A 17,693-nucleotide genomic window follows, 5' to 3' on the forward strand; every position below is an offset into this window, starting at 1 on the left:
TTGGTCTTAAAGTGGAGAAAGACAAACAAATTGTGATTGCATTCACTACACTTTTGGCACGCAGACTTATTCTGATAAACTGGAAGAATCCTAACTCTCCTTTTTTAAGTCAGTGGGAAACCGATGTGTTATATTATTTGAAATTAGAAAAAATCAAATATTCAGTTAGAGAACCTGGAAGGATCTAATCAATAATATTTTAGAATAAGCTCTTAAAGCACTGAGGAAGCAAATTCTCTTCCTATTTCGTTTTCTTCTCCATTTATCTTTATCCACCTATTAAACTCATCAATGTATGTATTTTTACAAGCTTTAAGTTTTACTCCCTTGGCCATGCTCTGTTTCTCAGGGATGGGGGATGATTTGTTTTCAATCCTACTGTAAATTCCAGTCTTCAATATGCTTTTTACACTTAGCCATGTCCATCTGTATTATAATATCTCCAGTAACCTCAAGTGATCTTCTGATAGTAATGAAATGAGTTACTTATTAATTTCACAGGCTTTTTGGCCTAGTAATTACACCTATAAAGCATCCATCTTGATTATAGAATCAGAGACTTGACAAAAATCGTGTACAAGTAATGATGGCACACCTTGAAACAGTGGGAATAAACTGGAAACCCCATCAACTCCACAGTGAGTTCCACAATCAAGTCACGTGAAATGTGCACCCCTTGTTCCACTGCAATGCCCTACAACTTTTCAGGAAACAGGAAATTCACTGAGATTATATTATTTTGAATTTGAATGGTTCTATACTGTGGTGGGCTGGCACCCTGCCTGGGGTTTGTTTCCTGCCTTGCACCCTGTGTTGGCTCCAGCAGACCCCCGTGACCCTGTAGTTAGGATATAGCGGGTTGGATAATGGATGGTTGGTTCTATAGACAGTTTACAATGAACATTTGAGAGTCATATTCCTCTTCTTACCTTTCCGGTAGATTTGACACCTTTAAAGATTGAGAAGTAGATGAGTGCCCAGGCCAGAATGAGCAGACCGAACAGTTCCCAGCGCAGACCTCCTGACTCCTCCACTCCACTTGTCTTTTCCAGGACCTTGTAGCTGGAATGAGTGCAGATGCAGGTATGTTTGCAATTCTATCAACCTCTTCTCCTTGTCCTACCTAGCCCAATTCCAAATCACCTAATATGGCTGCTTTCTTAATTAGCAAATTAGGAAGTGTACATGTTGTAGTCAAATTAAAACAATACATTTACAAGAACGTTTTTCAGTTTGAAATGAAAGAGTTTTCAATTGCTAAAAATTTGCATGCCATTATTTCTTTACTATTAGTTTTATGATCCTGTCAGCTTTTTAAACACCCTAAAGTATGTCCTACTGCAGTATCTCTACTATGTTGTCATGGCTTGTTCAATTTAACATGAACAGCTGTGTGGACATTAAGAATATTTTTCATGGTTGCTGTTCTTTTGCATGTGACGCAATGGCTTAATGAAAAAATCATGGCATGTACATAAACATATTAATTGTTATGAGCATTGCTGTATACAGCTTAGTCTGATTTTAGGAATAACAGCTCTCAGCTTATGACGTACACGCAGAACATCACTGGGACCATTTTGATGTCAACAAAGAATTTTAATTTACCTGTACTTTGTCTAACTCGTATCATATAATTGACATGCTTTTAAGTAATAAGTTAACCTGACATATCTTATCCAAAAGCAAATTAATCAGGGCTTCCTGAAAGGCTATTAACGTTGCACCTACTTAAAGAACTGCTGGCTGGCAGTGGATGCCATAGTGCTGTTGGTCATCTGGTCTGTGCAGTTCTCCTTGACGTTCCAGGTGTTATTGCAGCTTTGCCATGGCAGCGGGCTCTGAAATGAGCTGAGCAGGTAATACAGGGCCCAAGTGATAATGACATTGTAATAGGTGCACATGATGAAAGAAATCGCCACCGTGGCCATGCCCACTCCTGTGAGGAGAAAGTCCGTTTGGTTCAGTTCAGTTTACTCTTACATAGTGTAGGCTCCGAGCACTTACACACACCTTCAAATACCCTATGGCAATAGTAAAAGGCAAAAAGAGCCTGTCCATCTTTAATAAATATAATACAGCATCGCATAGTGCAAAGAAATGTGCACAGGTTACAAGTACACACAACAAGACGACCTGGTGTAACACAATATAATTCATAGAAATAAGCAGCTCTAGCAGGCAAAGAAACACTGGGTGAGCCAGCAAAAGTAAAACAAATGAGCAGATGACAAAGCTCACAGTATGTTAGAGAAATACCTGAATACAAAAGAAGCACAAATACTGTTTATTATTATTATTATTATTATTATTATTATTATTATTATTATTATTAAGGATAAGATTGAGCAACACAGCAAAAACAGGAATTTTACTGAACAGTCAGCATGGGCTCGTGTTTTACTAACATGCTGGAATTCTATCCTATTGTTCTATCAATAAAAGGATGCAATCAGACTGGAGTATATGATATTATTTATCTTAGCTGTTAGAAAGCATTTGATAAGGTGCCACATGTGATGTTGGGCATCAAACTAAAAGAAGTGGGAGTTCAGGGTGATGTTTTTAGATGGGTGCAGAATTGGCTCAGACACAGGAAGCAGAGGGTGATGGTGCGAGGAACCTCATCAGAATTGGCAGATGTTAGGAGTGGTATTCCACAGGGGTCAGTGCTAGGGCCGCTGCTATTTTTAATATATATAAATGATTTAGATAGGAATATAAGTAATAAACTGGTTAAATTGGTAGATGATACCAAGATAGGTGGATTGGCAGATAATCTGGAATATGTTGAATCATTACAGAGCATGCATGCTTGGACAGATTTGTGGAAAGTGACATTTAATGTAAATAAATATAATTCATTATGTGTAATAAGTAAAAATGTTAGGTTTGAAAGCACAACAGGATGTCTGAAAATTGAAAGTATTCCTTATAAGAAAGATTTAGGAGTCAAAGTGGACTCTAAACTATCGACTTTCAGACAGTGTTCAGAAGCCATCAAGAAGGCTAACAGAATGTCAGGTTATATAGCGCCCTGATGTGTAGAGTACAAGTCACAGGAGGTTCTGCTCAGGCTTTATAACACACTGGTGAGGCCTCATCTGGAGTATTGTGTGCAGTTTTAGACTCCAGGCTACAAAAAGGCCATAGCAGCACTAGAAAAGGTTCAGAGAAGAGCGACTGGGCTGATTCCAGGGATACAGGGGAGTTATGAAGAAAGATTAAAAGAGCTGAGCCTTTCCAGTTTAAGCAAAAGAAGATTAGGAAGAGACATGATTGAAGTGTTTAAAATTATGAAGGGAATTAGCACAGTGGACAGAGACTGTTACTTTAAAATGAGCTCAACAAGAACATACGGAAATTTCACACAAACATTAGGAAGTTTTTCTTCACACAGAGAACCATAGACACATGGAATAAACTACCAAGTAGTGTGGAGGACAGTATGACTTACGGAACTTATAAAATTAGACTAGACTTGATGTTGTATGCTTCCATTTTTTAATCCACCTAATCCAGTTTAGGACTGCAGTGAGTGTGAGTGTATATGTGGGTATGGGATGGACTGGTAAATGTAAAAAGTGAGATGACAAGGGACAGAAAATTCTCAGGTTTGCTGGAATTACAACTTTATAAATCACAGAAGGGTTTTGAAAATAATGGGAAGTTGGAATTTTCAGGCTACATAAGGACTGATGGGTTCATTATGTTTGGTTTGAGTCAGGGCTCTAGCAGCAGTATTTTGAATCAGTTGTAATTTTTAAAAGTTTGAACAGGAGGACCTTTGGAAAATAATTAGAATCAATCCAGTGAAAATATTTTGAATGTAACCAACACATGAAAATTTCACATGGCTGCTCACTCTAGGATTAATTTAGAGGAGCTAAGATTGAGACAGAGTCATCCATCTGCAGCATTCACAAAAAAAAAACTCCAGTTATGTTAGCACTTAACTATAGAAGGCTAGGCTCACAAAGCAATGAACACAGACAGCAAGCTTCACTATGGCCGACATGCATCCAGGTGTTGAAGGTAACACCGAGGATTACTCTGAGAGAGACAAAGGGTACAAGACCAGGACTTGTTTAGCAAGGGCAAAACCATAATGTAGTAAGACAGGGACAAGGTCACAACGTAGGAAGGCACCAAAACAGAATGTCAAAGTTTTGAAGGGACAACCAAGAGGAGAGGTTTTATACAGACGTGAACACCAGAAAACTGAAACAAAATCTTTCTACTTGTGTAAAAGTTGATCTAATGAAATAAAAAGAATTGTTTCGACTGAGGGATAAACATGTGTGATCACTGTCATAATTATACAGAAAAATCTGATGATGTTATTGGTAGTGCTGATCGCAGTCATGTGACAAGACCCAAAATGGCATCACATAAATAATGGATATGAAAATCAATATGGTTAATGGTAAACCAATTCAAAAAAACGAACGAAAAAATTGAATGTCTCTTAGGAAAAAAAATTAAATAAAAGGGTACAAAAAATCCAAATAACAATGCCTTAAAGGCTAGAAGAAAATTAAAATGAACCACCCAGAATCAAAGCACGTGGCATCAGAGGTACACACCAAAATGATATAGAGAGAGAAAGTAAATCATAATCAGGGACAGCGAGGATTTCAAAACCAAAGAGCCTTTCAAATTAACAACAAACAGAACGAGGAATGAGGTGAGGTGAGGTCTCGGGATGGCCTGGGGCTGATTGTTTAGGCTTGTGGGTCTTTCAAAATGACCAGAGTGAATTTGGGCAACCTTACACATAACAGGATGCTACATAGTAAGTCATTTTATTGATTTATTTTTTTTCTCCAGCTTTTGGAGGTTTTTTTTTTGTTTTTTCTGTCCACCCTGGCCATCGGACCTTACTTATTCTATGTTAATTAATGTTGACTTATGTTTATTTTTTATTGTGTCTTCGATTTTTCTATTCATTTTGTAAAGCACTTTGAGCTACATTTTTTTGTATGAATATGCACTATATAAATAAATGTTGATTGATTGATTGATTGATTCCCTTTTTTAAATGTGATCAGGGGCTTAAAAGAAAGAGAATGTCAATTATAAATAACCAACCCACTCCAGAAATAAAGCCCTCAACATAATCAAATTCCTATTAAAATGGAAGCAGATTTTTCAGATATGGCAGCTTACATTTATAAATTGTAAGGAACTACTTAGGTGTCAAAGAACAAACTGTAGAAGGCAAATTCACACTGACAATTAGAGCGACTCCCTACAAGCGTGTGTAGGTAGACAGGGGATACTGCAGGGCAACTAATACTGTTCTTGCATATGATGTCACTGAAGAAAATTTCCTGGAGAAGTGGTTCTGGTTGTGGCCTAAGAATAAGCCATCAGTATGTGCTCATTTAGCCAGAGGGCAGCAAGTAAACCCAAATGCCAGCTGGAGGGTTTGGAATGTTCAGTAATGAAGGCAGGTAGGTACTGCCCATGGAGCCTGCCACCTTTATACACTACGAAATTTAGCATCATAGGTAATCCAGCCATAGAAAATTCCAATGACAGCATGGAGGTTGTCCTGAGCTGCTGCTAAAGTGGCACTTCTCTGCTGGCAGAAAAATGATCTGAATTTGGAATTTGAGGCAAAAGCTTGCTTCCAGAGAGGTTGAGAAACCAGAAGGGAGAGGGAGGAAGTGAGGGAGAATAGGAGAAGTAAGGGATATTTTTGCAACGTTTTGAATCCACTCTGCCTAGTCAGTTACAGACTAGCTTCTTCTTTTTTTAGCTTGATCCATAGATGAGATTTGGCTTTTTACATTTTTTTTATAAGTAAGTGTTTCCTTTCACTTACTCACTCTTGTGCTTTCTTATGATACAATGTCTTGTTTTGTATTAAAGTATGCTTCCTTTGACAGTTTATTCCAGATTAAGACAAGCCTGTGGATATTCACCTTCAGCTCTATATAAAGAGTACAGCATGCACAGTTAGTAGAACAATACCTGGAGGTCACCTTCAACTAAAAACATTTAAAATGCAGTTGTGCGGATCTGCTGCCACAGAGCACTATCGTGTAATGTTTTTGAAACTTTTCTGTTTACTTTTTGGAAATTTAAAGTTTTGAGTTTTTTCATGTTCACTTTGACACATGTTTGTTGATTTGACCTGGTAATATCGTCACACTGCTTTGTTAGGGACACTTTTCTATTATAGCACTTGCACTGTGCATGCATCAATGCTACAAGTAATTAAGTGTCAGTTAGGCCTGTTCCATGTATGGACACTCAAGCTGGACCTGCTATGTTCAAATATTAATGACTTTAAATATAAAACTGTGGTACAATCTGAGCAGGTCTGACCTCATTTCACTGCTACCGCAAGCCTGTTTACTGACAGCAACAGCTCTCTGTTATCCAAGCCAGAGGTTTTAATATCTGTTTGAGGGGGTTGGTTTTTGTTTTTGTTATATTGATCTATTTATTTTGGAGCTTCTGTAAAATATTTATTTCTTCTTTGGAACAACTAAAGTATAATCTATACTAGATAGATCCATCCATTTTCCAACCCGCTGAATCCAAACACAGGGTCACCTGGAGCCATTCCCAGCCAACACAGGGCACAAGGCAGGAACCAATCCTGGGCAGGGTGCCAACCCACCACAGTACACACAAACACACCCACAGCACACACTAGGGACAATTTAGAATTGCCAATCCACCTAACCTGCATGTCTTTGGACTGTGGGAGGAAACCAGAGCAAACCCACACAGACACGGGGAGAACATGCAAACTCCACACAGGGAGGACCCGGGAAGCGAACCCGGGTCTCCTAACTGTGAGGTAGCAGCGCTACCACTGCGCCACCGTGCCGCCCTACTAGATAGATTATACTTTATAATCTATTATCACACAAACAAGAGGCAGGGCTCATTTACAGTCAACAAATTGACGTATATGTGGGACTGGCTGTGCCAGCCGACTTGCACTGGGACAGCGGGCGTCAGTTACGGTGCCATCAGTTTATCAGGTGTAGCAGAAATATGCTACGTAGTGACTCTCTGTACATAAAATTTGTAGTTTTTTTTTGTGATTGGCAGGTAGAAATGGTCGTCCTTCCCACAGGTTTAACATTTCATCTATCTATCTATCTATCTATATATATATAGAACATTAATTTGAATCACAATTTCCATTTTGGTATCTGCCAGTGGTCATCCGTAAACTTGAAATAAAAAAACCTCAGAACCAGTTCTAGTACAATGAGAGCAATGAATGAACTCTTATGCTTGAGCATGCAGGCACTCCCTCTAAGTCCTGCAAGTGGAGTGCATCCTGGTGATGTCCAATGAGTTCTCTCCCTCTCTCTTTCTCTCTCTCTCCTGTTCAGCCCCACCTTCTACACAACACAGCACTCCATCTGCTTACAAGGCAAATCCTGCCGACTACGCCAAGTGCTTTGTTGTGGAATCACACCATGATCTATCTATCTACAGTGGAACCTTGGGTCATGAACATCTCGGACCACATACAAATCGGGTTACGACCAAAAAGTTTGCCAAACTTTTGCATCTGTTCACGACCACACACTCGGGTGACAAATAAGACAGTTTCCCTTCCAGTTCATGCACACCAATGATTTCTGCACATGGTCAGTCTATCTATCTATCTATCTATCTATCTATTACATATTTAGAGAGGGGAGTCACATATTTTATTGTCTGATCTTTACTTGTCGAAATCAAGGAAATATTCTTTCTTGTAAAGTTTTCTTAAAAATGTCAGCTTCCCAAAATAAGCTCTCATGCCCAATTACTCTTTTTAGGAGAATTCATACAGCTGATCGGCCTTCATTTACCACTATATTTTGGCTTATGTTTAGTGTGTTACAAATTCAATGAAACACTGCCTATGATACTTTGGTTTTATGGAGAGGTGTGCTCATTGATTTCTGTCGGGACACCACTTCATGCATCAGTAAATGACTACACAGTAAAGTTCAGTGGATAATATGGGCAGAGAGGACATTCCAACAAACACTAATAAAATAATACAAGCATATCAGTACTATATTTTTTATTGATAGTATAGAAAAAGTGTTAGAGGCTTCCCATTCTTGCTCTAACCATTGATTCTGACAGGCCATTTTTAATCTTTAAGTATCATTGTTTTAATTGTGATCATTTTGAAGGCACACTTAGTGCATTATAATACTAACACTACTGAAATGATTTGTTTAAAATAAGTAGTGGTTGGCATCCAACGTTCGTTTTACAGATCCCATAAAAGTCTTCACCCCATTGGAAACGTTCGCATTTTATTGTTATACAACATTGATTCACAGTGGATTTCATTTGGCTTTTACAACAGAAAAAGACTTTAATGTCAAAGTGAAAACAGACCTCTGCAAAACAAACTAAAGCAATTACAAATCTAAAACAAAATGACTGCTGACCTTTAATGTGACCCACCTAAATCATCAGTGGCGCAGCCATTTGGTTTTAGAAGTCACATCATTAGTTCAGTGGAGGTCAACTGTCTGGGGTTTCAGTTAGCTGCAGTATAAATGCACCTGAATGTGGAAGGGCTCGCTTATCAGGAGTCAATATGGTGACCCAACCAACCAAATGAATTCAACAGAACACTCCAGGCAACACCGGAAAAAGCACAAGTCAGGGGATGAAGACAAGAAAACCTCCAAGTCACTGAGTATCTCTTTGGAGTCCAGTTACATCAACCATTAAGAAATGGAAAGAGCTGTACATCTGCTAGACGTGGCCATCCACAAAACCTTACTGAGGGGGCCACCAAGAGACCTGTGAAAGACAGCTTGAAGAGAGTGTGACAAGCAGAAAGTCGTCGTTAAAAGGAGGGTACATGACATCTCAGCAAGAGTTTGCCAGAATGCACATGGGAGTACTCTTAAAATAACTGGAAGATCACATGGTCTGATGACAGCAACATTGAGCGTTTTAGCCATCAGACTAAATGCCATGTGTGGCTTGAGCTAAACACTGCACATTATCAAAAACGCAGGGTTTCCATTGTAAAGCATGGAGGTAGCAGCATCAAGTTATGGGGATGCTTTTCTGCAGCAGCAGGCCCTGGAAAGATTGTTAGAGTAAAATAAATGCAGCAACAAGCAGGGAAATCCTGGTGTAAAAACTGATTGCAGTCTGCAAGTAACCAGCTCCTGGGTAGGTCTGTTTTCCAGCAAGACAACAACCCCAAGAACAAAGACAAAGCTATGCAGGAATGTTCATGTTCTGGAGTGGCTGAATTAGATTGCGGACTTGAAAAAGGTTGTTCACGCACAATCACCATGCAATCTGACAGAGTTGAGTAGTTTTCTAAAAAAAGATTGAGGGAAAATGTGCAGCGTCCAGATGTGCAGTGTTGATAGAGACCTGTGCACTCAGACACAAGGCTGTCATGGCTGCCAAAGATGCAGCTGCTAAATACTGACTTGGTGAAGGTGATTGTTAATGTGATCAGTTACTTTGTGTTTTAGATTTGTAATTGTTTTAGACCACTTTAAGGAGATCTATTTTCACTTTGACAATAATTATACTTTTTCTGTTGATTATTGTCACAAAAGCCAGAAAGAATTCCACTGTGATTCAATAAAATGTGAAAACTGTATTAAACTTGGTTAACACACTTCAATGCAGCCGCTTCCGACTGAATAAAAGAGGGACTGATGTATAGAACAATGTCCTCAAACTAAAAAGAGCAAGTCAGGCCTTTTGTGGGTCATGATTGGACTACATTAGGTGGGGTGTCTGTCTTTGTGTATGTGTGGTTCACATCTGAGCACGTGGACATGGTAGCTTAAGAGTCAAATCACTAATACTAAATCAAACTAGGTACAGTTATTAGCATGGAAAAATGTTTATCATGTCAATTGAGCTTAAGAAAAATGGCTCCAGTAGATTTCACTGCAGAGACAACTACCTATTCCACAGGCATATAGACTGTATGTAAAGTATTTTGACAGAATCTTCCATTTCACTGGAGGATTATAATAAAATAATATAATAATATATTGACTCCTGTCACAAATGACACAGGTTGGATGGCATTCTGGCCTGGACTAGTGGTTCCTTACCCAGTCAGGAAGCCTATATAGTGGGAGAATATGATAGATGGGCATCCTGGCCAGCTTAGTGGCTGGTACCTTTCATAATAATGGAAGGACAGAGAAAGACTGTCTCCTGGAGTCATGTACTCTCCAGGTACAGTGGGTAGCAGCATCCCCTGGTGGAGGTCCTGTACGCATTCAGGGTAACATGGGAGCTGTAATTATGGTGGGCAGCCTTGTTGGGGTATTTGGGTGCTCCCATGGGAGCTGCCTGAAAAGGACTTTTCCTGTTTAATGAGGTTCCACCTGACCTGGACATGCTTCCTGGGTGTAATGGAGTGGCATCGGAAGTGCTCTTTAGGTCTGATATTAAAGGAGCTGCCCTTCCTCAACCCCAGTGAGTTGGACTCAGGAAAGGAGAAGGATGGCACCCATTTGGGGAGGAGAAGAGGAGAAAAGGAAAAGAATAGGATTGCAGATTGTGAAAATGTATTTAATGTAAATAAAATACTTTATTGGAACCAGGGACAGTTGTCTATGTGGTTCTGTCTGGGGCTCTGCGATGCACCCTGCAGCCCATACTGCTAAGATCACAAAAGTCATCATACAAGAGATTTAGTTACTGTTGCGGGGCGCTTTAAGGACAGTGCAGAATACATCTTGCAAATAATCTCATTATAAAATAGTCACTATTGTAAGAAAAGCAAAATGGATGGAGATAGTTTGTTGTGTGTGGTAATCAGTTTTCAAGTTCAGTTGCTGAAGCCTTCAGATTCTGTACACTATACAAAAGTGATTGTTTATACTTGTGATCATAGTGTTTTTATTCAGTACATTACAATAAAGGTTTAAAATAGTTACCTTTTAGTAAGGGACACACTTTAGCTAAAGAATGAACTGGGCCAAGCCTCAAGTACTGCCCAATAGCAAGCTCCATGTAAAGAAGGGGGATTCCCACCAACACCAGCATGATCAGATATGGAATGAGAAAGGCACCTGTTATGAAGAGAGAAAAGCACAAGAAATACCAGTCAGGGAGAAAGTAGGAAGGATTTTCCTGATTTGGGATTCTGGGCTTTATTTTCTTGAAAGGTACGCATGACGTTTTATTTTGTTCAGATGTTTGTGCTGACATTTTCAATTACCTATCTTCATAGAAACTCCAGCCACTCTTCCTGCACCCTCCTCCTTTTCTGAAGTGAACCTAGACTGGATGCCTTGACTTACTGCACTGCAAAAAATGCATATGCAAAAACTAGACAAAAAAACTTTAAATGAGAGTTGTTTTGCTTTTATTTAGCAAAAAAAATCTGCCAATGGGCTAAGCAAAATTTACTTGACAAGATTTCTCAAAACATGCTAAATAATTGTAAATACAAGTTTTTTGACAAGTCAATAATTCTTACAATAAGAAAAAAAGACTTCACATCATGATATAAGTACTTTTCACTTGCTTAGATTTCATTTTTTGCAGTGTGTACTGTTGCCCCACACAGCTGGAGTACATTTTGTGGGTAATCCACATGTGCAGCTTGTTACCTAACAGAGCTCCTCATTACAATGGAGTTTAGGAATGCCTGACTGGTGGACCAGTGGACCATTGGGAGGAGAGTGAGGCAAACAGGGGTAAGAGAAGCCTGGGTCAACATACAAAGAGAGGTGGGAGGTCAAAGAAGAGAGCATCTTGGTATGATTCTGTGATATCAAGTGGGCAACCAGATAGACGGGGGTCCAAGATCTGTTAGTGAGGCCCAGTGGGGTCTTACCCTTGTTTGTTTGTACTTTGAGTTCTCCAATTGGTATTATTCTCCCTCCCTGTACTTAGTTTTATGATTAAAGGCATCATTTCTGGACCTTTTGCCTCCTGGTAAATGATGCATAGGTATAAATAAAAAAATGTTTTGTTTGGGTTACAGATTTAGGGAGTCACTCGAGGCTTGAGATAAGTTATCACAACGAACAGCTAATATTTGTCTTGAATTGTTTGAACTTGACATTTTCTTATCAGATAAGTAAACATTTTAATCTTTATACAGTATGTACAATGGTTAATTCATATTGTTAAGTAAAGAAAACTATTAAAGAAGCATTATAAATGAACAGCTTTTAAGATAAAAAAGAAATGAAATACACATAGGAAATCTGCAAATAAACATTTATTGTCACTGGTTGTAATGAGAAGTCAAACAAAATGATACTTTTTATTGACTAACTAAAACTATTACAATATGCAAGCTTTCGAGGCAACTCAGAAAGCTTGCATATTGTAATATTTTTAGTTAGCCAGTTAAAGGTGTCATTTTGCTTGACTTTTCATTACAACCATAATGGGTAACACGGTACAACACCCTAGTATTATTTCCACTGGTTGGATCTGAGCTTGTGCATGTTAAGATAACTGAAGATTACAAACTGAGCCCATGTGAGTGTGTTCTCATGTATGTATGAGGGTCCGTAAATGGACTTGCAATCTGTCCTACCATTACAATGAAAGATAGCTGGAGTTGGCTGTGTATAACCACAACCCTGGGTTTGAGAATGTAATATGTGGTGATATTAATCACATTGGACATGTTAATACCATTCCCATTTTATACATTCAAATCAACATGTATGTGGCACTTGTTGTCCCTCGCAGCTCCACCCCTGTAGTAGTAAAACAGGACAAACTTTAAAAATCAATTAAAAAAAAACAAAAAAAAATGTAATTCTACCCAAGTGGAAGGTAGGTGCACTCCAATGCCAAATGTTGGCACTGTATCTGATTGCGTTCATCTCTGACGGGAGAGCGTCCCCCGTGTGGGGAGAAAAGCACATGGCTGTGATATTTCTGGCAATCAGCAGGTATCCACTAAAACACATGAAGCTCTGATCTCTCTCTCTCAAAAACGACAAACGTTACTCCTTAACAATCTGTAGATGATAATGTCTGTTGAACAAACAGGTATCATTAGCTAAGCGGAGGCAAGGTGCGCTCCAACACGTGGCGAGAGATAGACTGACTTGAACAGAGGCTGGCGAGTGAATGAGGAGAGCCCCCCCCCCCCCTTGGTCTGCAGCTAATATATCAGTACCGCAAATGAACTGTGATACTTACCACAAATTATAGAAAAAAACCCAATCTAAATCCGTTAAATAGTTCTGTCATGAAAAGCAGATAGACATACAGACAAGCAGACAGACGTTGGAATATATATATTTTGTCACGCACGTGCGATTAGGGGGCTGCGTACGGACCTAAACGGTATCGTGAAGTCGTATGCCAGAAGGGAATGGCGGGGTACTAACCTTTCTCTCTTTATTTCCTGCAGAAAGAAAGACGTACCGCCGCCATGACTCTGCCCGACTCGCTAACCACGCATCGCCACTTCGCCCTTCCTCTGTCAACTTCTGATGACGTCAGCAATCCCAACATCCATCTCAGCTCCTTCCCAGCAAACCTCTCTCTCTCTACTTCTGATCCCTCTTCATAAATATTCCCCCCTCCGCCATTTTGACTGTCGGCTGTATGGTACAATTGTGTACTGCATTGACAATTAATATTATTGTGCAAATATTGCTTACAGTATACGGGGCCGGAAACCCCAAACCTTTATGATTGTGTGTCTTTCTTTTTACAATATATATATATATATATATATATATATATATATATATATATTTCTCTTCTGGTTCGTACTGCTTCCTCTTCAAACCCGGTCCCCCCCACACATAGCCCACATGGCATTTCTCGATTCCTACCCACAGGAGTTTTTACACATCCTCACACCAACTGGCATGCCTCCATGTATCCTTCATCTGAAGGTGGGAGGCGTAGTTATGCTCCTTCAAAATATTATGCCATCAACAGGTCTTTGCAACGGAACAAGACTCATCATTACCCGAATACATATAAATATTATTGAGTGCAAACTGATCGCTATCCAAAATTCTGAAACAATCTTCATTCCCAGAATCTCTCTCCTTCCTTCCAACACCAATCTCCCTTTTAAATTTAAACGCACACAAGTCCCACTCAAACTTGCCTTCTCCATGACTATCAACAAGTCCCAAGGACAAATGTTTGCAAAGATTTGCGTTAATCTACAACAACCACTCTTTAGCCACGGTCAGTTGTATGTGGCTTTTTTCTATTCACAACTGCATCTTTCAAGAAGTATTTCTTTCTTCTTGATTCCTGAATTCCTTTCTCATCATTGTCCATTCCTATTCTTACACTATGCTACGGCAGGCTTCAGCTAGTATATATATATATATATATATATATATATATTGTCACACACGTGCGCTTCGGAAGCAGTCAACAAGTCCTAAGGTGAACGATATAACAATGGATGAGGGTTTGTTTCAGGGTACTAATACCTCTCTCTCTGACCTTACAGAACCAAAGAAGACAAATAAAACAAACATTCACATCCTAAACAATAATTCAGATACTGGGACATCCACTACTTCATTTTCCATATCATTTCTGGCTCCTAAAGATGACATCACTTTCCGGTCCCTCAATGATAACGTCACTTCCGGCTCCTAACGATGACATCACTTTTCCGGTCCCCCTGTGATGACGTCATTTCCGACTCATGACAAAGACGCCACTTTCTGGTCCCCCAATGATGACGTCACTTCCGGCTCCTGACGATGACATCACTTCCGGTTTATTCAAAAATGACATGTTGGGGTCAAAATAAGGTACTGCAGATCCCAAAAGAAGTATTTGGCCGTCAAACTGATCGTTCCTGTTTAATTTCAGTACCACAAATTAAAGAAACAGGGCTGCTATGTGTGCCTGTGCTACAAATAATTGCAAACAAATTAATTCAACCCATTCTGGCAATAGATCTTAAGGAACTCAGAACTCCATCCTTCAGCTCAGTCAAGTCAAAACTGACTGTCTCTCTTTGGCAGTACTGGGCTTTAAAGCCAGAAGACCAGCAGGGTTTGAATCTATTTCCCTCACTGGTGGTCTTCTTACTGCTGGGGAAGGACGAAGAAGAGGAGAAGGTTAGTGCAAGCGCCCCCTTTTGGCCCAGGGTGGTATTATTTGTTTTAAACAAGTCCGGAGAGTGATCCACAGACATATATGTGTGACAATGTATAAGCTATTTTACATGTGTGTGTACTTGCAAGACTTGGATCAATACTCGACAACTGTCTTGGCTTGAAAAACTGACTTATTTGGTAAATTTATTAGCTTTTCTGTTGTGCCCCATAGACTACAATGTAAAACGCCAGTGTGGGCAAGATGTTTTTTGTTAATTTATAGAAAGGGATTAACTTTAGAATACAAAGTTTGCGTGGCAGATGCATATATAGCATGTTTGTGAAGAAATAACTTTGATTTTAAAAATACCAAACTTACGCTTTGAGTAGATTTTTGCATCTGAATTGAGCGTGTGTCGAGATGGTAGAAAGAGAACAACTGAAGATGGTGTTGGTAACTTTTACTGTTTGATAGCAGACATTTATTCAAGCCCATGTTATGATTTTAGGCTTTAATGCCAATACAATGTCATGATTTGTGGCAATCTGAAATGAACATTAAATGAATCAACTTTGAATCATCTGTATAACATTACGGATACCACCACTGATGGTATCTCTTATCCCTGAAGCGATGTCTATCAACTTCAGTTCCCCTACTGCAGATGCTTTTCATGGTCCATTAATTCAATTATTCAACAAGCCGTCTAGTTTATTAATGTGGAATCAAACATCTAGTGATGAAGATACAGTGAACCAAAGCCAAAATTCAAAAACGTAGTGCAAATGGATCCAGCCAAGCAAGGAGTTGCAACTATTAAAGTAATCCAATCACACACAAAAGAACAACTTCTCAACTCATGAGAACAGAGACCTTGATACTTATGGGAGACATCGTCTAGACAACAGATGGGAATTAAACATTTCAGCAAGCAATGACAAAAGGGTCAACGTTCTACTTGAATCCATTATACAACTATACCCGAGCAATGCCAGGTACTTCGGCCAGTTGGCCTATAAATGACTGGATTGTCAGTTCAAACACGGCCACTACTGTCTCAGTCATATAACCTGCTCAGTCTCACTTTGCAAACAGATTTGGATATAAGCATCAGCTAAATAAATAAATATGTCACTAATCACAATTAGAAGACAGGCTGATTAAGTGACTCACATGCAGATGCACACACAGCCCAGTCAATAAATGGCACTAGTCCTTCCACCTATCTCAGCAGAGCCATTGCCTTTCAGGGTGCCCGACTAACAAATGGTAATTGATTTGCATTTTGCTTAGTCCTTGGTTAGACTGCAGCTCCCAAGATTTATAACATTTTCTATAATAATTCTATGTAGGGGGTCCAGCATGACATAATGTGGTATAGTTTAAGAGCATGTGGCAAAAAAAAGCTGAAATGAAGGGCTATGTTGGCTTGGTCAGTCCTCATGAGTAGAGCGTCCTTTTACCTTGTGAAGTTTCTATGCTTTGTGTCAGCATGAAGAGGACTGATTGCTGTGACTGAGACGATAGTATCAAGTAGTGGTTGTAGTCGTAGTCTTGTCATGCGTACAGAGAACAGCCCAGTCCTTACTTGTATGTTCAAGCAACAAAGTTAGCCAGTGTGCCAGTCATCTCAGAAATATGTAAACATACTTTGAACAAGTTTCATAGCCAATAATTTTTTATTAAATAAAGTTGTTTCTGGTTGCTGTCTATTTAAATAAAAATACTCACAAATATGGAGAAAAACCTCTAGTTACGAGAAGCTAATGAGATCATTCTGGCAAGCCTACAGAAGTGAGCTAAATGAGACGACTGTCGCCTTACCTCCTCCACTCCTGTAGCACAGATACGGAAATCTCCACACATTTCCCAGGCCCACAGCATAGCCAATCCCGGCTAAGATGAACTCTATATGCTTGCTCCAGGTCTGTCTCTGTGGACTGTTTGCTTTAGACAGTTCTTCCATGGCGTCCTTGTTATTATCACCAGTCTTTGTCAGTCTGGAGTTCACTCAGATATTCATCTCACGTTTTATGTGCTATAGAACGTGTTGGAAAGGCTAAACCGAGAGTCTAAAGTTCAAAAGCACTTATTCTTTAAAGTTAACTCTAAAGTGGGACAAGGCCTGTTTGTGCAGTTTTTATTCTTCACACTGAGCTTGATAGAGTGCATTCACACCCGGCATAACTGTATTTTTTTAATAACCTATAACTGTATAGGGGCGGCAAGGTGGCACAGTGGTAGCCCTGCTTACTGTAAGGAGTCCTGGGTTCACTTCCAGGGTCCTCCCTGCGTGGGTTTCCTCCAGGTGCTCTGGTTTCATCCCACAGTCCAAAGACATGCAGGTTAGGTGCATTGGCAATCCTAAATTGTCCCTAGTGTGTGCTTGGTGTGTGGGTGTGTGTGTGTGTGCCCTGCGGTGGGCTGGCACCATGCCCAAGGATTTGTACTTTTGCTGGCTGGGATTGGCTCCAGCAGACCCCTGTCACCCTGTGTCAGGATATAGCGGGTTGGAAGATGACTGACTGACTATAACTGTATATTTAGTGCACATGTATGCCAACTAAAGCGGCTGAGTTCATGTCTGTTCATGCATATTACTGGTGGAATTCCTATTGTTCACCACCATTGTCAGTCCTCTGCATCAATGGGCT

General features: G+C 39.7%; 1 protein-coding gene across 1 annotated transcript in view; it reads right to left on the minus strand.

Moving 5' to 3' along the window:
• si:ch211-283g2.1 (sodium- and chloride-dependent GABA transporter ine) overlaps positions 1–17,005 on the minus strand; it is a 45,948-nt gene extending 28,943 nt beyond the window's left edge. Inside the window, exons 1-4 of the mRNA XM_039755079.1 lie at positions 16,864–17,005; positions 10,917–11,051; positions 1,732–1,939; positions 930–1,062 (exon numbers count right to left, since the gene is read on the minus strand). Of these exons, the coding sequence (XP_039611013.1) occupies positions 930–1,062; positions 1,732–1,939; positions 10,917–11,051; positions 16,864–17,005 (618 nt within the window). The remainder of the gene's footprint in view (positions 1–929; positions 1,063–1,731; positions 1,940–10,916; positions 11,052–16,863) is intronic.
• Positions 17,006–17,693: the final 688 nt, after the last annotated feature.

This window comes from Polypterus senegalus, chromosome 6, assembly GCF_016835505.1.
Source record: "Polypterus senegalus isolate Bchr_013 chromosome 6, ASM1683550v1, whole genome shotgun sequence".
NCBI classification, from domain to species: Eukaryota; Metazoa; Chordata; class Cladistia; order Polypteriformes; family Polypteridae; genus Polypterus; species Polypterus senegalus.